The 25657-nt window shown below is 47.2% G+C and overlaps 2 protein-coding genes across 3 annotated transcripts in view; one reads left to right on the forward strand and one right to left on the reverse strand.

Moving 5' to 3' along the window:
- The window catches only part of fat2 (FAT atypical cadherin 2), a 56474-nt gene extending 32275 nt beyond the window's left edge, over positions 1–24199 (reverse strand). For both annotated transcript variants that reach the window (XM_037459866.2, XM_037459864.2), the window contains exons 1-5: positions 23917–24199; positions 7065–10331; positions 5569–5880; positions 1395–1453; positions 598–912 (exon numbers count right to left, since the gene is read on the reverse strand). In XM_037459866.2, the coding sequence (XP_037315763.2) occupies positions 598–912; positions 1395–1453; positions 5569–5880; positions 7065–10317 (3939 nt within the window). In that variant the 5' untranslated portion in view covers positions 10318–10331; positions 23917–24199. The remainder of the gene's footprint in view (positions 1–597; positions 913–1394; positions 1454–5568; positions 5881–7064; positions 10332–23916) is intronic.
- On the forward strand, positions 12399–16231 carry LOC119218387 (uncharacterized). Its single transcript, XM_062558672.1, has 4 exons — positions 12399–12575; positions 12661–15552; positions 15619–16175; positions 16225–16231. The coding sequence occupies exons 2-4, from the start codon at positions 12904–12906 to the stop codon at positions 16229–16231; spliced, it is 3213 nt and encodes a 1070-aa protein (XP_062414656.1). The 5' UTR covers positions 12399–12575; positions 12661–12903.
- Positions 24200–25657: the final 1458 nt, after the last annotated feature.

Below are 25657 nucleotides of genomic sequence, written 5' to 3' on the forward strand. Positions count from 1 at the left end.
CCGAACTGACCGCAGTTAGCTAGCGGTCGTTTTGTTTCCACGATCAACTTCCGGTTTTCACCCGGAAGTAAACAAACGTACGTTAACTAGATTAAAACATTTTTTCGCATTAATCTCGGCCACATTAATCGCATTTATGTTGACAGCCCTAATTATTACATTTACCACAAGATGGAGAAGAAAAGTGTATCAATTTAGTTTTGTCCTCCTGCTTGATGAAATTTACAATGACCAGTTGTTTTTAGAAAATGAGCCCTTTACATCTTCAAAGTTGTAACTAGCTCCACTAGGAACTAATGATGTGCTTCAGACCGAGAAGGAAGAGAGGCTTAAATAAAAGGGGAAGAGTGACAACTTGTTGGTTTAGCTCTTTGTTAGAATGTTTAACCATTATAGCAGCCTCCTCCAGGGTCCCCGTCGAGCTGCTCAACAGCAGACTCTGATAGAGCGCCGTCCAGCTGCTGATTAACCTCCCGCGCTCCCACAATGCACCGGTGATGACGAGGACGGGCCCCTCGCCTGCTTTCAGAGGTCACAGGTTACCTCCTCGCCACAAACCATCACAACTGTTGAATCAGCAGTTCCCTGTGCACTCACCGTCAGGATGCTGTAGTTGCCGGGCCAGAAGTCTCTGAGCGCCGTCACCTCGCCGGTCACCGGGTCGATGTGGAAGGCCTCGTCCTTGTCGTCCTGCAGCTCGTAGGTCACGGCGGCGTTGGGGCCCTCGTCGTCGTCGCGGGCAACCATCCTGCACACCTCCCGCTGGCCGCCCCTCCCCCGGTGGAGCCCGGGCAGCTTGACGTGAAAGAGCTTGTCGGTGAACTTGGGTTGGTTGTCGTTGACGTCGAGGACTCGGATCACAACGGTGGCGCTGGAGCGGAGGCACGGTGATCCGTTATCGGACACGATCACCTGAGAACCGAGAGGATTGATAACGTCATAAGTAGCATTTGAATTAACATTTTGTTCGGTTTGGTTTCCGTGGTCAAGAATTTACCGGTAATATTATTTGATATTTGGAGTGGCTTTATTTTCATAGTATAATTTATGCTTTTAGAAAAAGTCTAGTTTTTGTAAATTCTGAAAGGTGTAAACATTTATGCGCGGACATGGAATGTAAGAGCATCAATTTCAGAAAGTTTTGCACCAAACTTTTCTTGTAGCCGCAAGAAAAGTTCCTTTAAAGAGACTCCTTCCGTCTAAATCCTGGCTAAATCCAGACATTCAGCACAAACTGTCCTCATTTAAGCGTGTGTGTGTGTGTGTTTCAAATCAGTGGTATCAACGTATTACACTTCAACGCAGTTATTGACTGCACAACAGCTGGGTTTGTTTTCGTCTCCAGCATCAACCCCTCCGAAAGGAAGAGAGTGTGTCTGAAACGAGAGACTCACCTCGATGCTGTGCTCCGACTTATCCTCCCGATCCAACGCAGAGAGAGTGCTGATAACACCTGCACACACACACACACACACACGCACACACACACACACACAGACTAGAATCAATATCATTGGTATGTGTACGAGTCCCTGGGAAGGGAGAGTTCTAATTACAGCTAAACAAACAGGAGGAGTGGGAGTGTGTTGTTGTTGTAGGTGTGCGTCTCACACAGCGAACACATGTTTTTTTTATGGATGTTGTTTCTGCTGTTGTTGTTTTAGTTAAATTGTGTGTCTGTGTGTATTTCTAACTGAAAGTTATATTATGTGTGCATCTATTTGTTTCACTCTCTTTGGACCATTGTTGCACATCAGAATCGCATCAGAAATTGTATTTTTCACCAAGGAAGACATTCAATAAAAGAGATAAAACAAATTTGAATGTTTACTAGGACATATATCTGTGACAGTAAAAGCACATTTTAAGTTTGTTTACATTTTGTTGGAGTCTACTATCCAATTAAAGATTTTAAACGTTATTAAAAAAAAAACTTAACGAAAACACATAACAGATTAATACAGAACAAACTGGAATTGTAAAGAAGTACTTGACAAAATCAATGTCAAATTACCAGCATTATTTGCATTCGTTAGAATCTCAATTATTTTTCAGCATAAATGACAAGAACTTTTTTTTATGACAGTCAGTTTTTACTTTTAACAGTATTGGTCAAAGTTATTTATTTTATATATTCATTCTAAAAGAACCATGAACAATTATTATCATTTGATAAACTAAACTATATGTATGTTGTATCATGATATTTAAAATGGAATAAAAATAAATATATAATGTAATAATAATTCTTAGAAACACAATAGGGTTTCGCTCGACTTTCACCCGGCTCAGGCCATAATAATAAGATGACTTCACAGACCTCGTCTTTGAGAATCACTGCATTGAATCCCTTACCTGGCAAAATGGGCAGGCAATCGGAGAGCCCGCTCTCACTGCTATCAACACAATCTGGATTTCATTTGATTATTTCTGGCTCAACCTGTGATTTTAGTTGAAAGCTATGAAACAAGTTTGGTGAGTCCGTGTTTGTGACTTGCAGACATCTGAGGAATAAAGCGTGTGGTTATGCAGCATGTATGCCACAAGGCATTTTCACTCAGATTCACATTTTAACGTTAGTCGGTTAGTTTGAGTAATTGTTGAATGGAAAGAAATTCAAAAGTTTTGTCTTTGACAAATGAGCAGAGGAAGGGTTTTATTTGTTTAACTTGTTAAATAGACTTCACTTTGTTCAATTAATTTCCCAATCAGCCTTTTAACATCATCTCATCTAATTTCTAAGAATGCACATTGTGTCAACAGGGTTACTCTCCTCCACCTTTCCTTTACTCAGGCGATTTTAGTCTCCTTGTAGGATAGATTCATGTCAATTCACTTGATGTCTGTGTTTTTATTTTGTAAAACTTCTCATGTTTTTTAAACGTGCCCCATAAACAGACATCCGTTAGGACAGAGTGAAGGAGGCAGACAGGAGGAGGTGGGTGTGTGGAGGGGGGAAGGGGGCAGGGGAACCCCCCCCCCCCCCGCCCCCTGCTGAGGGTCCTCTGGGCCTCTTATTTCACGACGGAGCAAACGAGCCCTGCAGGGAGCACATGGTCGGGACAGGTGGAGAACATTGGAAAGCGTGCTTTTGTCATCAGTGCCAACGTGGGAATCAGCGGGAAAGTCGCTCCGGGACCACGTGAACATAAACACCGAGCTCCGCCATGTTCGTTGGTTTCCCTTTCTTTCTCCCCTCGAATTTCACGTTCCGTTGGCTTTTCTCTACACCTGCTGCCTCGCATCTCCATATTTTCTCTTAAAACAATGAAGCACTCCAACCAGGAAGTGTGTCAGTCGAATGTGTCAAAAACCGAGAGGCAGCAGTCCAAAGTCACTTTTATAATAACGATGAAGAGCAAACTAAAGAGTGGCCGATTCATCACTAATTGCGGGAACGAACCCTTTGAATCAAATCTACCGAGACGAAGAAGTGAGAATATTGTTAGTTATCCCAAACTTATGAACCTACGAAGTGTAGCAAAGAGGCCAGAGATAGTCAAGGGACTCTTGTTTTGGGTTTTATAAATATAAAGTTCTGTGGTTTTTAATCAAACAAAAAAGGAAATAGCATATTTGTTGGGGACGCCGTTCAGCGTTTTTTGAGTCCGTTGACAAAGCCAGTCCGTCAACACTTGCTTTTAGTGCATGTCATGCTCATGCACGTGAGCGCGCCCCACTGGTTAGCTCACGAAAGCGTAGCACCCGTCCTTCGGTTCTGCCTCGGCTAAACAGTTTGCACACATAGCGCCGTTAGCATTGTAAGCTCAAAGCCTTTTAGAGGCAATCGAAATAGTCTTCAGTAGTTTTTGGATAACATGATATTCTTTGCAGGAATTGGCTTTTGTAAAATAATGAATTAGACAGATTCCTGTCTGCACTGGCCTTGCTCACAATGTGCCCTGCAGTGAAGACATAACCTGCTCACAGCATATTTTGGTAATTGGGCGCTTTTTTGTTCCCCGCACCAGCCTGTGGTCAAATTCATTCAGCAACTTGTTTGACGCAACCGCGCTCACTTAAGGCAGATTGCTGTGGATTTAATTAGTGTTTTTTATGTTGCCCAGCACACAACCTACCCTGCTGAAACTAAATAAACTTCTTCAAAGCATAATCAGAAACACGAGGCTGCAGCATGTAAGTATCTGCACGTTCAGAAGGGCACGAGCTGAGTCAGAGACCTGTCCACGGCCATGAGTCAATTCATCCTGTCGAGGCACGAGACGTTTCAACACCAGTCCCCTGTGCATTAGAAATAGTGGGTTGTGAACATGCAGGCCATAGCTTGCTTGTTAATAGAAATACTGCTGTGATCTGACCGAAGATTGCATTTTCATTCATTCTTACCTTTCTCCATGACAATTTTTGCAACATTCGAAATACCCTATTCTACAGACTCGACATCAAAGATATCTTGAGTGTCAAAAGCTCACACACGCAATGACACAATCCACCTTTTCAACCAAACACATTCTTCATGTGCTTTTATGCACAACTCCATGAACACCAAATACAGCTGCCTTTACAAGAAAAAAGAAAGGGCTGTTCTAATGTGGCTGTTTCAACACCTCCTGTCCTCCCGGCCTTTGTGTGACGCCGCTCCGTCAAGCAGAGCTCGCCCAGTGTCAGTAATCCCTGGGTATATTGGCCTTAGGGGTGTGGACGAATAACCAGAGCTACCTAGAGATTACATAAAGAAGACAGGGCTTGTAGCTGCTTGTACGTTGGCGCTAATGCCACGCCAATTTCCCTGAATGCCAAAGTCCGGAGCAGATGACTCAGTTGCAACTGTCAGAGATGAACACGCAGATACTTCTGCTATTTTAGTTTCCTGCTCCATAAGTCCTTTGAGGCCACAGATGAGTGAGTCTGTGAGTGACTTCTGAAGGGGTTTATCATTATGAAGTTGCATGGTTCTTCTTGGCATTCTCTGCTCAGACTTGCAACAGTCGATTTAGACATATGAGCGACACCCCCCCCCCCCCTTTCCCTCGCTAAATAACCAATTGGGAGGTTTTACAGCTGCGGCAAATCACCTAAATCAGTCTGTAGATCTGCCGTGGGGACACGCCGGCGTGCGCGTGTATGTGGAAACAATTAGCGAGAGAGAGAACAGACGTCCTCAAGATGTGTCATATTTACACGGAGCGTGTAAAGTGTAAATCAATCACAATGCAGCCAGTCGCCTATATTTCTGTCCAAACTGTGTATTAAAAGGCAGGAGGGCACGTTCGCGACTGATCTAATTGCATCCTACATCCCAGTGTAACAATATACATCAGCCTGCACAGAAAAGCTTCAATTACATGTTTAATGGCCGTGCAGAATGTCTACAAAGTGGCTGAAGCTCACAATGTTTATAACTGAGTTGTGATGCACTTTACAAAGAAAGCATAAAGTAAAGTAATTTAGAGAATAAAGAATGTGTTTTGAATAAAGGCGTGGTGTATCACCTGTCAGCAATCTTCTAATATTACCACTTGAAACCAGTAAAAATGATTACTGTTTTCTGTTATGCATTATAAATGTGTGTTTTTAGTGTAGAACTGCTCATTCACTTTTAATCACCTGTTTGTGGATCCACGTCAAAAAACGTCCGATGTGATTCCGCCATCAGGAAGGACAGCTTCCCTTCAGAGGACGTGTCCACGTCTGTGGCCAACACCTGGAGGATGGACACGGCAGCGTCCAAGTTCTCCTTCACGGACGCGAAGTACACCGGCTGGGAAAGCTCCGGAGCGTTATCGTTAACGTCCAGGACCTCCAGGAAGACGTGAGTCCAGGAGATCAGAGGCTGCGCCCCCAGATCGGTGACGTACACAGAGAGCCAGTAGTGAGGTGCCGCCTCGCGGTCCAACGCCATTGTTGTACGAATCACACCTGAGACACGGGTCGGAGGGACAAGGGTTAACTGCTCTGATAACTCAATTACACTCTGGAAGAGCACACCAGTATTTACTTGTTTCAAGCTGCTGTGCCTCAGGGATCGATCACTTATCTTTCTTAAATCCATTTTTCATTTAATAACTGTGGAAATGGCAACCACAGTAACGTTCTTCTAGCTTATTGTGACCATTTGCATTTTTCTCTTTCTGGATTAAGGCGCAAAGACTCAACAGCATTACAATTCAGTGTTGCCAAAAGCAAACATTTTTGCAAATAACTTCCATCAGTTGTTGTTTAGTGGAATGCTAAAGGGTAGTCGTTGTGTACCGTGGGTCTAAGCACGAAGGAAGTCGACTTCTGGGCAAACGTTTTTTTTCAGAAGCAGTTTGAACTTGGGAGATGTTGATAGGCCACTGATTGTAAACCAGATAAAATGCCTTTAGCATCCCAAAAGAAATGCCATGTTTGACACATTGGTGCTGTGTGGTCATGTCTCCGTGGTGTATAAATGCAGACTCAGAGGGGAAAAGTGCAAAATTCTTGACCTTGGAAACAACTGGAGTTTAAATAACCTCACCAAAAAGTCTATTAGCAGCAGCTTCTTGTGCTTTCGGTCAAAGCACATAATCTTTATCGATAGATGTTGACCCGTTGTCATGGAAATGTCTGTGTTACCTATATTAATTTATCTGAGTACTTGCTGTTTCCATGAGCTAAACTCTTAAACATTATGACATGGATGAGAAATCTGTAAAATCAAAAAATGTAAACTTGATGTAATGTTGAGCTCTTTAATTACAGCTTTATGTCTCTTGTACAAGAGAAGTCTGGAAATCTCTGCTTGCAAAAGGCCAAATTTAGGCTGTTTTTAGACTTTTAAAATACAACAACTAAGCAGCAACAAATCAACCAAGCTAATTGTTATATTTCCATATTTATTAGCTTTGTGGCTCACAAAGCAAACTAGGACACCACATATGACTCAAACTACGCCAGTTAACCAGCAGAGTTTCCGCTGCAAAATGATTTTACATTCTTTTTCAGTGCTTTTCGCCGCTCAAACTTGATATTCTTTCTTTTAACCTGTGTGTGTATTGAGTCAAATAATAATTTCCCCATTTGCCGTAATTCCGATCACACAACCATCGACTATAAACAAGTAAAACCAGTGTTTTTACCTGTTTCCTCATCAACGGCGAACACTCCAAGACCTGAGCCTTCATTGATGTGGTACCTGACCACTCCATCTCTGCCCATGTCCTTGTCTGACGCTGTAAGCGTGACCACTGATGTCCCCACTGCTGCATCCTCCATCACTACCGCTTGATACACAAACTCTGAGAACACGGGTCTGTGGAGGTTCTCATTGACATCCAGGACCTGAATCTCTACAAAGCAGGAGGAGGAGAGAGAGCGAGGGAGGCCGTGGTCGACGGCGCGAACCGTCAGGTTGTAAACTGGCCGCCTCTCAAAGTCCAGCTCCCTCTCCAGGATGAGGGCACCTGAGGAGGAGTCGATGTGAAAGATTCCGCCTTCTGTATTCTTGAGGTTGTATGTAACTAGTCCTCCACTTCCAAGATCCAAATCAACACTCTCGACCCACACGAGGAGGGTGCCCACAGGTAAGTCCTCTGGAACCTTTACTTTGTAAACTTTGGGTACAAACTTGGGTGAGTTGTCGTTAATGTCTTGCAAAACCACCACAAGGTCGACCATGGAAAACAACTGAGGTCCGGGTTTGGCTTGGTCTCTGGCTTCTATCTTGAGGTCGTGCCTGGGTGAGGATTCTCGATCCAAAGCGCTCGTCACAATCACCTCACCGGTAACTTCGTCGATTCTGAACATGTCGGTAGACGTCAGCAGGGAGTACCGAACTCCTCCGCTCGTATCAGCGTCGGGATCTATCGCCGAAGCCGTAAAAATGATGGAGTCCACCTCTGTGTTTTCTGGAACACGTATCACATACCTGGGCTGATCAAAGGCGGGAGGATTGTCGTTGACATCCACGACGTTCACGGCAACAAACTTCCATACGGACGTCTGCGGCGTTCCCAAATCGTAAACAGTGATGTTCAGGATGTAGAACTCTTTATTCTCTCTATCTAATGGGCAAACCAACTGAAGGTCACCGGAGAAAATGTCAATAGAGAAACATCCGTCCTCATTCCCACCTGATATGGCGTACACCAGCTTACCGTTGAAACCGGTGTCCGCGTCTGTTGCCTTAAACTGAATTATGGTGGAATTCAGCGGATGGTCCTCAACAAGGTCGATTGAACTCGCAATGTTGTTGTCAAACCTGGGAGAATGCCGGTTGATGATGTGAACATCGGAGAACGTGTCTTCCTCCTGACTGGATAAAATGGGTTTAATTGACTCAATCAGTTTATTGGTCAGCTGTTTGAATATGCCAGTTTCATGGCAGCGGAGCGTTGCATCATCGCCTCTGTTAGTGACGGTTACTCTAACAAGCGAAGCATCTGAGAAATATTGTCCGTCAGTGGCTACGACTCTCAAATTGAAAGATCCCTGTTGCAGGGGAATCGGCTGCTTAAGGGTGACGGCTCCCGACACAGAGTCAATGGCAAACACCTGGAGCTCATTCCCCGACTCAAAGGTATACGTCAACTGCTGCAGCTCATCCAGGTCGATGGCTGACAGCTCAGCGATTGTGTGTCCCACGGGTAAATCTTGAGGTACGGTGGTGTTGCAGCCCACCCTCTCAAAGAGAGGGAGGTTATCGTTGAGGTTGTTCAGGGTAATCGTCACAGGGCATTCGCTGACCTGACTGAAGGGGCTGCCGCTGTCTGAGGCCCAAACTCTCAGGTGGTATTTCCGCTTCATCAGCTCGTAGTCCAAGTGCTCCGAGGTAGAGATGACACCTGTGAATGGGTCTATTACAAAAGGTATAGGCCCCGCGTTTGCAATAGCAAAGGTCACAAAGCCATTTTTTCCTTTGTCTCCGTCAGTGGCCGAGACTTTCAAAACACTGCTGCCAACGGGGGAGTTTTCGTCCAGCGTGGCCTGATAGGAGGTTTGTGCGAATTGTGGGCTGTTGTCGTTTTCATCTGTTATCTCAATCACTACGTGGGTCTCAGCATCACCATAATTGGCCACTACATCAAACTCGTATTGATCTTTTTTCTCAAAGTCAAATTTCCCTGTTGTTGTGATAATTCCAGTTTTGGGATCTATTTTGAATTTAGTGCTGTCCAGGTTATTTTTGATGCTGAAGGTGACATTGTAAGGTACAGAGGTGGCCGAAAGCTTAACAACATGTGTTTTCAGGGGTGAAAACTCACTCAGGGTGACAATGTAGGTGTCCTCTAAAAACGCCAAAGGGCTGTAATTATAGGCTGGAACGTGGATTTGCTTAATTGCCGAGAGTAAACTCGGAGAGCTCCTGTCTTTAGCCTGAAGAGACAGATTCAACCCAAAAGGAGTCTGAGACCACATAATCCTCTTTGTAGAGATGACTTGGAATTCACTGCCCTGCACACCGAAAGGGATTATTTCAAAACACTTGTGTGGATCACCTCCGACAATATTTAGGGATTCCACAGGCTTAACTCCTGCCTCCACGTGGACATCGATAGTTATTCTGCCATCTGTAGATACCCTCGGTCTGAGCAGAGGTTTGATAACGGGAGACCCCGTGGCCGTCTTTTTAACATTTATTGTAACTTTGGCAACATTACCGAATTTTTGAATACCGGATATCTTCTTCGTCCGGTCCTCAGCTAAAACCGTGAGGTCGTACTTCTCTGTGCGGGTGTGGTTGAGCTTCTTGACCAGGACGATTGTGCCGGTGAAAGGGTCAACGACAAAAGGGTGAGCTCTGCTGGTGAACAAGTAATAAAACTGAGCGTTGCTCCCAATGTCGGCATCTGTGGCGCTCACTGTGACGACACTTGACTTAACTGGAGTGTCCTCTTTTATGGCCTTGTTGTACGAGGCAGGATAGAAAAGAGGCTTTAGGTCGTTGGTATCAAGCACTTGGACAAACACCTTCGTCTTTGCCTGGAAGTCAAAAGTTTTTTCAGCTGCCGCCACGGTTAGAGTGTAAGTGTCTCGGACTTCCCTGTTGAGTTGCGCCGAGTTACTGCTGCGGGTTTTGATCCTGAGGAAGCAGAAATCTCCAACTTTCACCGCCTCTGCTTGGAAAAGGCCGTCGTCGTCACCGGAGACCACGTCGTATTTGATTTCCGAGAAGAGATCCGTCACCTCGATACCCATCTTTACCGGGGTCTCCACGAAGGTCCGCGGGGCGGAGTTCTCATTGATGGTGGCGTTGTAGAGATTATGCGTGAACCTCAGCGGCGAGATGTCCTTTCCTTTCACTGTGCTCCCTTGACATCTCGCCACATGCAGGAGGACTGATGCGAAAGTGACAAGAACTGTTCCCAAAGCCGCCATCTTTGATACCTTCATGGAGATCCTCAGACCTGGAGAAAGGGAAGAAAAAATGAGTTAATTAAATTCCATGTGAATATAACGTGAAGACTTAAAAATACCTCTCTTAAGATAGTTCACTGCATATGTAGAAAAAACATGTTATACAAACTTAATTCTCTATTTTCTCTACAGAAACCCATCATTGCCCCAAGCTCCAAAATGAATGAACAATGACAGCAGCAAAGGGGAGGCCTGCCTGTGGCGAGGTATCCAGCTCCTGTCTCAACTTGCCTGAACACAAAAAAAGGGAAGGAGTTTTCTCTGAGCCCTTACAAGCAGGTGGTAGCTCAAAACCTTCCCCATAATTATTCTTTTGGTGGGTAAATATTGGCAAAAAGTACTCGTCATAATTACTCCTTGTTAGCCTTTGTCATCCTTGGGCTCTGAGGGGGGATTTGGCGAGTTTGATGACTCAGTGTCGTACAGATGACGGTGCGAGGTTCATGCTGATCCGAGTGTAAACGTCTGCATGTATTCTGTATGTCTGAGCCACCAAACCGCTGCTTTTATAATCAACAAAGGATCAACATCCCACACTAGTGGCATTTCAATGTCTCCGTTACGAGGGAGGACTCAGATTACTTTAGACTACTGACTGAAATAAAGTGGAAGCGTCAGATGATGTAAAACATTTGCATCGCTTGTAAAACATTAACAGAATGCTGCATTTAATTAAATGGCAAGTTCTTTCTTTAAAGTTTGTTTTTAAGGGTTTTTCCACACATGCATAAAATAAGTTCTGAAAGGGTGGCGACTGATGCATTATTAAAGTCTATTTCGGGGTTTACTGTGTACTAAATATGCTATTTAAAAGCACTCGCAAAGTTTTATTTAAAGATATTTCTCTGGTTTATTCTCATTTTCAGTTTCCTTTGGAGAAGAAACAACAGAGAGCATATTAATCTTATCTGTATTGTAATTCGTGTTATTCATACTAACTGTTAACTTGTGTGCAGGTACAGTTTGTCAACACTCAGACTGAAAGCAAAAGGAACGGAAGTGGGACACATGAGAGAAGAATTAATTAAGGGAAGAATTAAGAGTTTTGGCACCGTTGTCAACACCATTCACAAATCTGGGGAGACATCTTAAAAAGCAACTTAATTATAAGAGAAACACATCTCTTTTTTGAAGAATTAAAGAAATGTTCAGGTAGGCGGGACCTCTGTGAGTAACGCACGTAACAAACTTTAATCTTTGACTAAAATTAACTTAAAGTAGTAGATTTGTCATTGAAACTTATACGTAATTAGGAATAAAAATTTGATATGGCAAAAAAGACAAGCAGTTACAATAATAAAAACGTATATATAGATATAATATACAAAATTAATTTTTGTTCAAAAAAGTTATAATTCTAGATTTCCTGAAACTCACATAACCCTCAGCATTTCATCCTGCAGCCGGGTTGGATTTGTAACATGCTACAGGGTGCACATGCTTTGCGTGTTGATTCTATGCTCTGTTGTGAAAACGTGCAGAAGAAACACAGAAATGGATGAAAAAGATGTTAGCCGGGGGGGACGCAGGACAACACCAAGCCAGATTGCGTTCCACCACGCCGAGGTCTGACAGCAGGGAGAAGCCCAGGGCAGAAGACCTCACAGCCACTCTGACAGGAGCGGAGCAATCTGCACGGAACCATCAGCAACATTCCCCAAATTCAGCCGTGAAAAAGATATCATGATATATATAATATATAGATGTGCCCTTGGAATCATTGGCTCCATATTGTGAAGCTACGGATACTAGTAGCGTACATATTCTCGGGTTTTATGTGGGTAAATAAAAAATGCTTGATGTACCGACACGTGTGCGTGCGTGTGTGTCTGTGTGTGTCTGTGTGTGTGTGTGTGTGTGTGTGTGTGTGTGTGTGTGTGTGTGTGTGGACTCCAGGTAGACTGGCGCTCGGGGTTCCAGTGGAGGGTGACAGGTATGTGGGTTTTTATCTCCAATCAGCAGGGCCCTTGGTGATAGTCAGATCACTCTGGTCAGGCTCACAGATATTTAATTTTGTTTACTATATACAGTCCCGGTCATGTTTGGACACTGTGGCAACCCACGGGTGCAGGTCCCTAGGAGCACCAATCAGCACCAAGGTCAGGTGACTAAAAGGGGATACGCCCCGCCCCCCCCCGGGAGACAACGAGCGGCACAGCTGCGGCTCATGAGGCTGATGAAGGTGGGCCCCACTATAAAGGACCAACCGTTCCAACAGCCAGGGAGAACTAGACGTGAGTAGGAGGTGACGTCAGGCCGAGGCCTGCGCTAACACATATGCGTTAACCCCTAAGGACTTTTCTTCTGTTTTCCCTGCAGTGAGGAGACCAAGTGCTGGACCGTCGAGCGGGACCGAGGGACCCAAACCCTCCAAAGAGGAAGAACTTACTTTGGCTTTTTTTTCTTTTTGTTTGGACGTTTAGAAATAAATCAAACCTTTTTTGTGCAACCACTCGTGACTCCCAGCAGATTCTTTTTGCCCACACCCGTGGATTGCCACATATGGTGGAGGATGCGGGCAATTCTTTAGTTCCACCGCCGTAACCCCGAAAGCAGGAGACTATGGGAGAAGCAATGGAGGCCGCGATGGCCAGGCTTCTCCAAGCCCAGGCGCAGCAGGTGCAGAGCATGGCAGCCCTTCAGGGGACATTCGACCGGCTGGCTGAGAACTTAACCCCAAGGGCCCCTCACGCGTCCCCAACAGCTCTACTCACAAAGCAGACCCCCGGAGACGATGTGGAGGCCTTCCTTGAGGTCTTCGAACGAACGGCAGAACGTGAAGGCTGGCCGGAAGACAGGTGGGCACACATTCTGGCGCCTTTTCTGACAGGGGACGCCCAGAGGGCGTACCAAGACCTCGGGACCAGGGAGGCTACAGACTACCCAACGCTGAAGGGGGCCATCCTGGCCCACTATGGGCACAATTTAGCCGGCCGCGCCCAGCGGGTCCACGATTGGGTGTACGACCCCCAGGGTCCCGTGCGGAGCCAGGTGGTGCGCCTGGGGAGGCTTACCCGTAGCTGGTTGGTGACCGGGGAGGGTCCAGCTGCCATCGACCGCGTCGTTATGGACCGCTGCATCCGGGCCCTGCCTCTCGACGCCAAGCGATGGGCAGCCCAGAACCACCCCGCGTCGGTGGACGAGCTGATTAACCTACTGGAGAACCATCGGGTCAGCCAGCAGATGACGGCGGGGACATGCCCTGCTCCCCGAGGCCTTGAGGGACGGGCTCCGATCCGGCCATCAGCAACCCTTCTTCGCCCGGCTCCGAGAACCGCTCCGCGCCCAACACCCGACAGGTCTGAGTGGAGATGTTTTTCGTGCGGCCAGTTAGGACATATTGCCCGGCAGTGCCCTGCGGGCGATGTGCCCATGCCCTCCGCCAGCACGGAGGAACAGCACCGCCCAGGGAGGTGCCTCATGACTACCTGTTGGACCCCCCCGATACCCGGCGCCGCAACTGTGCCGGTTCGGGTGGGGAACCAGGACACCTCAGCCCTGATAGATTCGGGTAGTGTGGTTACCCTGATCCGCCCTGAGTGGGCGGAAGGAGAAGAGGGGCCACGCATCGAGGTGACCTGCGTCCATGGGGACCTCAAGGCATATCCAACGAGATGGATCCAGGTGTGTACCCCCCGGGGATCTTTTTCCATACGGGCTGGGCTGGTTCCCGACCTCCCGGTCCCCATGATCATTGGACGCGACTGCCCCATTTTTGAGAGATTTTGGGGTCTGCGACCGAGGGGAGGGCACGATAGGGCCTCCCAGCCAAGACCCATCCGACGCGGGAGACCCAGGGCTGCCTGTGCGGCCCACGCTCCGTCCGGTTCGTCCGACGAGGGCCCCCCGGAAGAGGCAAGACCCCTTCCCCCCTCGCCTTCGACTGCACCAGGAGGCTCCAACCGGGCGGTGGGCCGAACCCCCGATACGGACACCGCTACGGAGGGATCCCAAATCCCCAGAGGGGGGGAGGGCGGGAGCCTTACGGAGTTCTCAGAATTCCCCTTAGTCGCGGACGGGATGGGGAACAGAGAGGGCCAGTTTGCTACAGCCCAGAAAGAAGACGACACCCTGAAACACGCCTGGGCTCGGGTGCTCGCCCACGACGGACAGCCCATCGACCCGGTGAGTGCCTTGTCTTACCCCTTCTTTGTTACAAAAAATTCATTGCTGTATAGGATGTGCCAGAAAGGAGGGCAGACAGTCGAACAGTTAGTAGTCCCTCGCCCCTACACCAGTAAGGTATTGTATCTGGCCCACTCCCACCTTATGGGCGCTCACCTAGGGATGGATAAGACACGGGAGAGGATAGAAACCCGGTTTTACTGGCCCGGCATGAAAAGGGCAGTCGTGGATTATTGCGCCGGCTGCCCAGAGTGCCAACTAGTGGCCCCCCGGCCCTCAGTGAGGCACCCGCTAATCCCCCTGCCAATTATCGAAGAACCATTCGAGCGACTTGCCATGGACATTGTAGGTCCACTGCCCAAAACTAGTAGGGGTCATCGATACATCCTAGTGATCATAGACTATGCAACCAGATACCCGGAAGCTCTACCACTGCGAGCTGCCACCGCCAAAGCGGTGGGTAAAGAATTGTTCTTATTGTTCAGTAGGGTAGGAATAGCAAAGGAAATCCTCACTGACCAGGGCACTTGTTTCATGTCAAGGGTTTTAAAAGAAATGTTAAGACTGCTACAGGTGAAGCAACTACGAACATCAGTTTATCACCCCCAAACGGACGGCCTGGTAGAACGGTTCAACCAGACGCTAAAACGGATGCTTAAGAAGGTAATGGAGGCCGATGGGAAGAACTGGGACCAATTGCTACCCTACGTTCTGTTTGGGGTAAGAGAAGTGCCTCAGGCGTCCACAGGGTTCTCCCCGTTCGAGCTGCTGTACGGGAGAAGACCCCGCGGACTTTTAGACATCGCTAAGGAAGCCTGGGAGAGTCAGCCTTCACCCCATCGCACCATCATCGAGCATGTGGACCAAATGAGGACCCGGATGGCCCAAGTCTGGCCAGTAGTGAGGGAACACCTGCAACAGGCACAGCAGGCCCAAGCCAGAGTGTACAATCGGGGTGCCCAGGTACGTGCCTTCCAACCAGGAGAACGTGTTCTTGTGTTGGTCCCCAGCGCAGACTGCAAGTTCCTGGCTAAGTGGCAGGGACCCTATGAGGTGGTGACACGGGTCAATGAAGCCAACTATCAGGTACGTCAGCCTGGCCGGCGCAGGCCCCTACAACTCTACCATGTTAACCTTCTTAAAAAATGGCAGAGTCTTCCAGGACCGCCGGCGCAACCCACCCCGGCCCTTACCGCTCGGATCCCGTTACCGAATGTGCCCATGGGAGACCATCTCAGCCCGAGTCAGCTGCAAGACATACGTGAGGTAGTGTGGCAGCACCTGGATGTCTTCTCCGACCTGCCGGGCAGGACCGCCGTGGCCACCCATGACATAAGGACCGAGCCAGGAGTAACGGTTCGGGTGAAGCCGTATCGTGTCCCCGAGGCGAGGAGAGAGGCCATCAGGCAGGAGGTGAGTAGAATGCTCCAGCTGGGGGTCATTGAGGAGTCCCACAGTGCCTGGTCCAGCCCAGTGGTACTGGTGCCCAAGCCAGATGGCTCTTACCGTTTTTGCAATGACTTTCGTAGACTCAATGACGCCTCCCAGTTCGATGCCTATCCTATGCCCAGGGTGGATGAACTGATAGACCGGCTGGGAACGGCCCGTTTCATCTCCACCTTGGACCTCACCAAAGGCTACTGGCAGGTGCCGCTGACAACTCGGGCCAGAGAGAAGACGGCCTTCGCCACACCCGAAGGCCTATATCAGTACACCGTGTTGCCCTTTGGTGTCCATGGAGCCCCCGCCACATTCCAGCGGTTAATGGACAAGATTCTCCGGCCGCACCAAGGGTATGCCGCAGCCTATATCGATGACATTGTAATTCACAGCGACGACTGGGAGACTCACCTGAGCCGACTGAGAGCTGTTCTGGGGGCCCTTCGCGGGGCAGGCCTCACGGCAAACCCAAAGAAGTGCCGGCTGGGCCTAGAGGAAGCTTCTTACCTGGGCTACCGCATAGGACGGGGCAACGTGCGACCCCAGGATGCCAAGGTAGAGGCCATTCTCAGCTGGCCAAGACCCAAGACCAAGCGCCAGGTCAAATCATTCCTAGGTTTGGTGGGGTATTACCAGAGGTTCATTCCCCGCTACGCAACTATGGCAGCCCCCTTGCATGACCTGACGAGAAAACGGGGGCCGGACAAGGTCAAATGGAACACCGAAGCTAACGGGGCCTTTGAGTGCCTACGACAGGCTTTGTGCACCAAACCGGTGCTAGTAACGCCTGCCTTCTATCTCCCATTCCTAGTCCACACAGATGCGTCGGAAGTGGGACTGGGCGCAGTACTATCTCAGGTACGAGACGGAGAGGAGCACCCGGTGATGTATATCAGCCGAAAGTTTCTGCCAAACGAACGCGCTTACTCTACTGTGGAGAAGGAGGCGCTCGCCATAAAATGGGCACTGGACAAGCTTCGCTACTACCTCCTGGGGCGGAGTTTCACCCTGGTGACCGACCATGCCCCCCTGAAATGGATGGCGCAGGCAAAGGACTCCAACGCCAGGGTCACCCGCTGGTTCCTGACCCTCCAGGACTATAAATTCACGGTGGAGCACCGACCAGGGAAGGAACATGCTAACGCGGATGCACTGTCCCGGCGGGACGTTTGTATGTGGGCGGGACGGCGGGGTCCCGGCTTTCTGCTGGGGTGGGGGAGTTGTGGCAACCCACGGGTGCAGGTCCCTAGGAGCACCAATCAGCACCAAGGTCAGGTGACTAAAAGGGGATACGCCCCGCCCCCCCCCGGGAGACAACGAGCGGCACAGCTGCGGCTCATGAGGCTGATGAAGGTGGGCCCCACTATAAAGGACCAACCGTTCCAACAGCCAGGGAGAACTAGACGTGAGTAGGAGGTGACGTCAGGCCGAGGCCTGCGCTAACACATATGCGTTAACCCCTAAGGACTTTTCTTCTGTTTTCCCTGCAGTGAGGAGACCAAGTGCTGGACCGTCGAGCGGGACCGAGGGACCCAAACCCTCCAAAGAGGAAGAACTTACTTTGGCTTTTTTTTCTTTTTGTTTGGACGTTTAGAAATAAATCAAACCTTTTTTGTGCAACCACTCGTGACTCCCAGCAGATTCTTTTTGCCCACACCCGTGGATTGCCACAACACCTACTCATTTAATTGTAATGTATTGTATTAAAATAGATGCTTGGGTTTTTTCATCATTCGACCCAAATGTCAAAACAGATTACAGCTGTCAATGCATGAATAAATAATAAGAGGAATATTTATTTAGGTTGAGCGCAAATTGATCTTGAGCTGGAAAAATATATAATAAAGCAATCCTGAATGCTTATCCCTATGTACAGAACAAACATCTCTGATTGGGGTTTGACCCAGAATGTTGAAGAGATTTTAAACAAAACGTCTTCAGCTCCAGCGTGTACAGCAGTTTATTTGATATAACTTTAAAACTAAGACTTGATGAATATGTGATATATATATAACATTTTCTGCAGCTGAAATCTAGAAAACTGTGGTCTGATTGAAAAAAAACTATAAATGACCTTGGAAGGGGAAGAACTCCAAAACTCAAAAGGAGAAATGAGTAAACAAACATTTGCTTCATGTGGTGCAACCAACCAGAGGAGCTCTGATTGAATACTCCAGTGCAGAAATATGATTCCTTCTATTTGTATCTGACGAACACTGACGGACATCTAATGAATCCCACAAATCAGAATCACTCGCCTCGTTTGACTTTAATTATGAAACCAACAATACATTCCCTCATGTAAAACTGCTGTTAAAAAGAGGAGCCTGAGTTTGTGAAACGGTCGGGGTCTGAGGGTCTGAGGACTCTCCTGCAGGGAAGGAAGCTCGGGCCATTGCTGCAGAAGCAGGTTACGCAACACCTCGGTCACACACACACACACACACACACACACACACACACACACATACACACACCACAAAAGCCTCCTGCTCAGTGTGTGTGTGCGTGCGTGTTCCAGGTAGCAACCTGCAGCCACATGTCGAGCTTCGGCTTCCCAGATCACATTTCCCCATTGCCCCCATGGGTCCCTGTACAGCCCGAGAGGGATCTGCAGATCTCCATCACCACCTCCACCACCTCCGTCCGTCAGCGCTGACTGACCCTGGGAATTTTTTCACACGACTCTTATCACCAGACGGGGAAGTTTGTTTTTCTTCTGTTTCTCCACACAATCAGTGCTGCTCATCGCTTGCAGCGGAGCGAGATGTCAGTAGAAGAATGTTATCAACGCTAATGAGCGGTCTATTGTGGGTATAACAGCATAAGAAAGACGGTTTTTGTGGCTTTGAACTTTTTTTTACCCCCACAACAAACTGAAGACATCCAAGATCCATGTTAAGCACCATCCATGCTTAACTGGTTAAGACTCATCATTTTTAAATATTAATAATAAATATTATGTATAAAACCATCCATTATCTGACTCAATCAATGGAGTTTAGGTACATTTCATGATGACATATATCAGTTAAATATTTCACCCTATTCACCTCAAACTGTTTTTCTATTCGTTTGCTGCCATTATTCATGATGATTTACAGTCTCTTATCTTCCCTGTCGAAGGTGGATTTATACCTGGAGCATGAGGTCAAAGGAAGGTTTTCCATATGTACCAAACTACAGCTCATCGTCCGATGTCACAAGAAGAGGTTTGGTGTCGTGAAACATGTCCAAAAAACCCGATCAGCTCAGAAAGACATATTTCATTACCAGAAATAGACAACCAAATGTAAACACTGTTCATCTCCCTGTCGCTAATCAGTGAGACAACAAACTTCTCTTTCCCTCAAGGTGAGTTCACCTGTCCAAATGCTTTAATCGCGGACTCCAACGGAGACAACCGATCCATCGCTTAGCCCCGCCCCCTCCTGCTGTTGTCATTGGCGACCACGGAGCCCGCGCTGTCACTAACTTTAATCACTGAGAAAGGTCTTTAATAAATGTAAGGGTTGATGAGGACAAAGTGAGGTCTTCACTCACTGTCATTAAAATAGCTTCAGTAGCTAGCGTAGCATAGCATTGTTACGCTGGTACCACTGAACACATCAACGGTTTTGATCCGATGGCACACAGCGGGTAGTTAGCGTCTCAGCGTGTTTGTACAGAAGCTGTTCAACAAAATGGTGGTAAAACATTAAGAAAGCGGTCTTCTAAAGGGAATTAAGTTGCTTTTTAAGATGTCTCCCAACTTTAGTTTTTTTCTTTCTGAAAACTCTGCGGCATTATTTCCCCCTCCTCTTCCTTCTCCGACTGCATTCATCCCAGTTACCTGCTTCCTGGGATTTTTTTGTGAGGTAATTACACCCCCAGAAGAAAAGGAAGAAAAGGCGAGCTGCTGGGACTCAGTGGAAATGTAATATCCGAGGAGCAGGCTCTGGGACGTGGGTGTTTCAAAGGGAGTCATTTAAAACACAGACGGCCCAACGTACAAAGAAAGACGACTTTATTTAACCGTTGAAGGTCATGCGTCTTTATGGTGTCCGTCCACCTCGGGTCACCCCCACTGACCCGCTCCGTTTAGTCATGAGCGGCCTATTAAATATGAATTATTGATTTATAAGAGACTGCAGTGGAGCAACGATGACACTTTCTTACACAGTTGTAATCTGATAATGATATATCATTATATCATATATATATATATATATATATATATATATATATATATATATATATATATATATATTATGCATATAAAACAGAATGGTATCATTTCATTATTAATGATAGATTTATTGTTTATAACTAATTGGTTTCTCAACTGAATGCTGAAAAAATAATTCTGAAACTACCACTATACATGATGTGTAAAAATAGCGAGTGTTTCAATCGTCCTTGTAGGACTTTTCATGTCACCAAACAAGTCTGGTTGCGTGTTGCAACCAGACTTACTTTCAGACGATCATTTGCATAATTGCAGAGTTCAATTCCCTCCCCGTAACCTCCCCCCCCCCCCAAAAAAAAATCCCCCCTTTACATCCTTTGTCTGCCTCAATACAATCTCCTGCCGTGATGGGTCTGTGCTGTTGAGCCGTGATGGATGGATGGGCTTCACTCGCTGTCACTCCATTAAACTCTTGCACTTGTATCGCCGTGGAAATAAAGCAACGGAAAAAAAGGCAGACTTTGTTTTGCTCCTCCTTTCAGAATAAAGGTCCTGTCGTGCAGCTCTTGCCCTTGTTTATTTATCTATTTTTAATTAATTGTTTAGAGATAAAGGTTCTCTGAGTTCTGGGGAAGGTGCTGACAAGGTGTTGAGCAACAACAATCAGAAACAAAAAGTGAACTAGCAGACAAATGAGGTTTTCCCAGTGTTCATTACATTTTACATTTGACATTTCAATCTAACACCAAACCATTCGAGACATTCGTCAGTTAAAGACGACGCCTACACAGCTTTGTGTAAAACGGCCGGGCGTTATTCGAGCTGTAAAACATCTGGCGTGACCCTCGACACATCGCTTGGTTAAAGTCTATAAATCAGGGGATTGGCAGACGAGCCGCTGCAGCAGATCACGTTCTGCTAAAGGTTTTCAGGATGGGATTCCTTTCTGTTCTGTTGGAGTCTGGGAAACCTCCTCTGTGGGCGAACAATGGCGCCTTGGTTTCATGACGGTTTGAACTGCCGGCGCTATCACACAGGTATCAAAAGTGGGCCCTGTTGAGCAACTGCTCGGCCTCGTGTCTGTGTGGGAGGTGTTCTTTCTACCTGATAGCTGTCACCCACTCTGCAGCTACCTGCAGCTGTTTGGCTCATTTTAGCCGCTTCCGACTCAATTGTCGAGGCTCGCCAGCATTCAGAAGAGAAACTCCTCTGGATCGAGATTCTCAAAGATTTCTAATCCTTCCTACTATTTCAGGCGCTTGTGCCGGAGAACGTATCCCTGCCGATGTGTTCATCAAATGGGGTTTGTACTGGCACAAAATTCATCCTAATCACAGGAGTCCCTTCTCTATGGAACAGTTACGAAAGGAAGGACATTCAAACAGGAATAGAAAAAAACAATCTCGCGTTCATTTTTGGCCCGACACAACCACCAACCCCCCCCCCCCCCCGCTTCCCCCCTCCCCCACCAACACATGTCACAGGACCTCCTTCAACCCAACGATCCCTTCAACAACTTATTCTGCTTTATGGAACCTGCCCCCCGGCGCGCTGCTCTCACTTTATTACTTTCCCCTGCATGGCTGGTATCTGGTGCTTAATGACTCTGACCCTTGACCTCTGCTCATCTGCGTCCAGCCCGCTTTCCTCTCCTGATTCACGCATCGGCGTAATTATTCGGGGGTGTTATTCCGCCGTTAGCGTCAGACTCGCAGGTTTGAGTGGAATGGGTCAGACTCATAAAAGTATGATTACACATTACTTCAAAGGGAGAATAATGCGATCAGGGGTTTGCGTTTGCTGGGTTCAGCATGAAAGCATCAGATTCATATACTCAAAACAACCATCGGCAGATACCACCTCAGCAGGAGCGCCGCTTCAGATCAGACCGCCTGGATGACCTGAGGGGGCGGAGTGTCGGGGAGGGGGGGGTAGGGGGGGGGGGTTGTTATGATGCTAACCCCCCAGACTGGAGAGGTTTAAGGGTTGCTGGAGGGCCCTCCAAACCGACCTCTCTCAACACCATCCCCCCCCCGCAGCACGGAGGCCTTCAACCAGAGCTGAGTGGTTATATTGGGGTGGTCCAACAGCCCTGAGCTGCTTTTGGGCCGGAGGTACTTAAGATGGAAGAGGTGGAAGTCTGTCTTAGTCTGAACAAGCCACTTAAATAACTGGTATGGTTGTAAAACCTAACACAGCACCTCGTTCCACGCATAAGCTGCTGACACAGTGCATCATGTTGTGGTCTCCGATGCTACGCTGTCAAATCACACTGCTTCACTCTACACTTTGTTTACTTAGAACTTAAGCTCTTGCTTAATACAACTAAGTGTGTGTGTGAGTGCAACAACACTATAAAAACACACCAACAAGATTCTGTCTCAGTGAAGAAGCTCCTCCAGAAACTCTTACCATCATGGCATCATCTAACACTGACTTTAATAAAAATCACAAGAAAAATAGACAGACATCTGATTCTCCAATAAGCCCCGCCCCCCGCCACCACGGCGTCAACCTGTGGAAGCGGCGTCGCCATGGAGTCCGCACACGCCAGCCCATTTCGGCTGTATTCTCTACGGCCTCTCCTTCTGGGCTGGGTCACGAAATGAGAGGTTTGTGAATAGGGAAGTGGGGTGTTCTTTTCAAGTTAAACTGCCCCCTACCACCCCCCCCCCCACACACACACCACACCCAAAGGGTCACTCAGGCCTCAGAGCAAACACTATAATTACAGGGAGGGACAGAAATGCCCCGGCACGTTTTACCCTGATAGTTTGAACCCAACTGAGTGGGATAATCGGTTGATGAAGTGGGTAGATAGGTGTGTGGGTCTTTAAAAAGAGGGTGCATCAGTGTGTGTGTGTGTGTGTGTGTTGAGATTAGGCTGCCTTAAACTTAATTCATCCCTCATATCATCCCTCTGTCCCAGTGGTTCCTCTGCTAAGTTCATTACTTCCACTTAACCAGTCGGCTTAGGAGGCACGAGAGTGACATAGATCCATCCGGGCCGTTTTATCCGTCCTCATTGCGCTTTTTGCCAGTAGATCATTCTTTCAAAAAACCACACGCTCAACTGTGCTATTTCCGCATGAACTTTAACAAGATGGGAACAAAAAGCCGACTAAAGAAAAGCCCACACTCTCTGATAAGAGGGGCTCCAAACCACCCTCACGCCTCGAAATCAAACCCCACAATGCCCCCAGGCAGCTCCCAGCTCAGATGGGTTTAGGGAGAATGAGGTGGTGGTTTTCCTTTCACCCCGTTTACAAAACAACCACGTGTTGCCACAAGACGGCCCCGTCTTCCATCACGGAAAGCCGGTGTCAGGCGGAGGAACGAGCGGGTCAGTCCTCCGAGGTCATCGATCAGGGCCAACATCTCTCAGTGTCAATTGCGTGTCAGGCAAGAAAACCCTGGGCTCGCTTTGAGAGCAACAGAGACGTCGTTCATGCCTGTGGGAGGGTCGCTTTGACCGAAGCAGCTGCGCCGCATGCTTTGACATGTGCCTCCGCTGCTGCTGAGCAAATACCCTGAAAACCTTCAGAAATGGGAGCAAAGAGAGAGAGAGAGAGAGAGAGAGAGCCATAACCGCTCGTTCCTCTCTCTCTGTGAAATACATTAAATTGCCTCAATGATCCCCTCTTTTGGAAACAGCAGGAGCTCAAGGTAAGAATACATCCCAGGATCAGAACTACCATGCAAGAAGCTTTGTGATCTATGTGTTGCTAGAAAACTTCACTTGAAGAAAACACACCTTTGGTTTCTGCGCGACGGGCAATATTCATGTTACATGGTGTTGTTAGTGTAGTTTTAGTGTGAAGTGGACCTCTCGGATCACTTACCTCACTCCTCCAGTAATATCCTCACACTTCAGGAACTTTAGAAGTCCTCCGAAAGGACGCCGACAACCGCTGTACTCCCATAGTGCTCCGGTGCAAAGTTGGCGAGCAGAAAGGGAGAAGTCGTGGAGAGAAACGCACACACACACGCACACACAGACGTAACAGCTCTGTTCAACTGCCACTAACTTCAGCGCCGTCAAAAGGCTCTGAACCAGAGTGCTGCTGTGACACCTCACCACTCCCTCAGGATCCCATCTCCACCCACTTCTCTCACTGTCCCTCCTCTCTGTCACACACACACACACACACACACACACACACACACACACACACACACACACACACACACACAAAAAACACCTTCAATTCGCCCAGATTGTGGGCTGTGCCCCCCCCCCCCCAACCCTGCCCCCATCCTGCCTGTAGGCTCAGGCCTTTGGGCCTCAGCCAGCGCTGTGCTTCCAGGGTGTGTTCATCTGTCTGTGTGTGTGTGTGTGTGTTGATAATGTACATATCTCTTCAACACGTTACATTACATTTAGTACATCGCCATCCTGCAACAACATTTTTTTTAGAAGTAATTGTATAAGATCAAAGCAAACCACATAAACCCCCCCAGAATGGATTTACATTGCACCTTTAACCCACGTTTTTAACCAACATTTTGCCCGGGGAGCACTACAGCCATGAAACATATATTCACAATGACTTCACACAAAGATACAAACACTTATTCATGTTGAGTTGAACATGCCTTGTGATATGTTGTCTTTTCTTTACTAAGACTCAGAGATGCATCGACGTCTCCATGGTAACCGCAGCCAAAGTTGATTTAAAAACAACAAAAAATATTTTTTAGAAAATAAATATGGAAGAAAACATGAAATTAAGCATGCACTATTATATAAGTCCATAACGACCTGGAAATGATTCACACATACTGTATATTACACCTGTCAATCAAAACTAAACAAACATTGAGACTAAAACTGATTTCATATTGCAGAACAAACAGTGGACAAATGTTTATGCAACACATACTGTGTTTGAAATGTGCTTTCACATCATTATATAGCGGTAAAGTGGTCAATTTCATGTTTATTTTTGAAAAATACCTCATTCAGAATAGCAAAGCCTTTGATCAGCTGGAACCAGAAAATGACAACTTACCTCTAAACACATTTAAAATGTCACATAGCTGTGCCACATGCGTTGACATGACATCATGAAACAAACCATCTCCGCCTGATATAGAGAAGTATATAGCCGCCATGTTGTGAAAACAACCAGAATAAATCCAACACATGCAGCTCTCTAACCCCGAGGGCCCCGGGCCACGAATGTGGTGAGAAGTGCTTTTAGGTAATTTCTCTCTCTTACTAAGATTTAGGGATCAAATCTATCGCCTGAGGCCTGAGGCCCGGCTCCCGGTAACATATTAGTAACAAATGAGTAAAGTAATGTGAAGGTCAGCTGATGACTGAGACATCACACTCTCCGAAACAAAGAACAAAAGAACGGAATAATAATTATATTAATACTCTTTTCATTTAGTCACAGCTTAAAATGGAAAAGCAGTCCTGACTTTCAGCTGTATTAAATTATTTCTTACACTGCAGCCTTTCATTTTCTACTCCATTCTTCATTCTTAATTTATGAAATATGATTTTTTAATATGCGTTTGCTTAAGCCCTTTCTCTTTGGGGTCACTGATGATTTATGTAAAGCGCTCGGAATGTCC

The sequence above is a fragment of the Pungitius pungitius genome, chromosome 2 (assembly GCF_949316345.1).
Source record: "Pungitius pungitius chromosome 2, fPunPun2.1, whole genome shotgun sequence".
In the NCBI taxonomy this organism is placed as follows: domain Eukaryota; kingdom Metazoa; phylum Chordata; class Actinopteri; order Perciformes; family Gasterosteidae; genus Pungitius; species Pungitius pungitius.

Excerpts from the sequence above, each read along its gene's own strand:
- LOC119218387 (XM_062558672.1), top strand. The coding sequence starts at position 12,904 with ATGGGAGAAGCAATGGAGGCCGCGATGGCCAGGCTTCTCCAAGCCCAG. Across the intron at positions 15,553-15,618 it reads TCAATGAAGCCAACTATCAG|AGTCTTCCAGGACCGCCGGC; the intron begins GTACGTCAGCCT and ends AAAAAATGGCAG.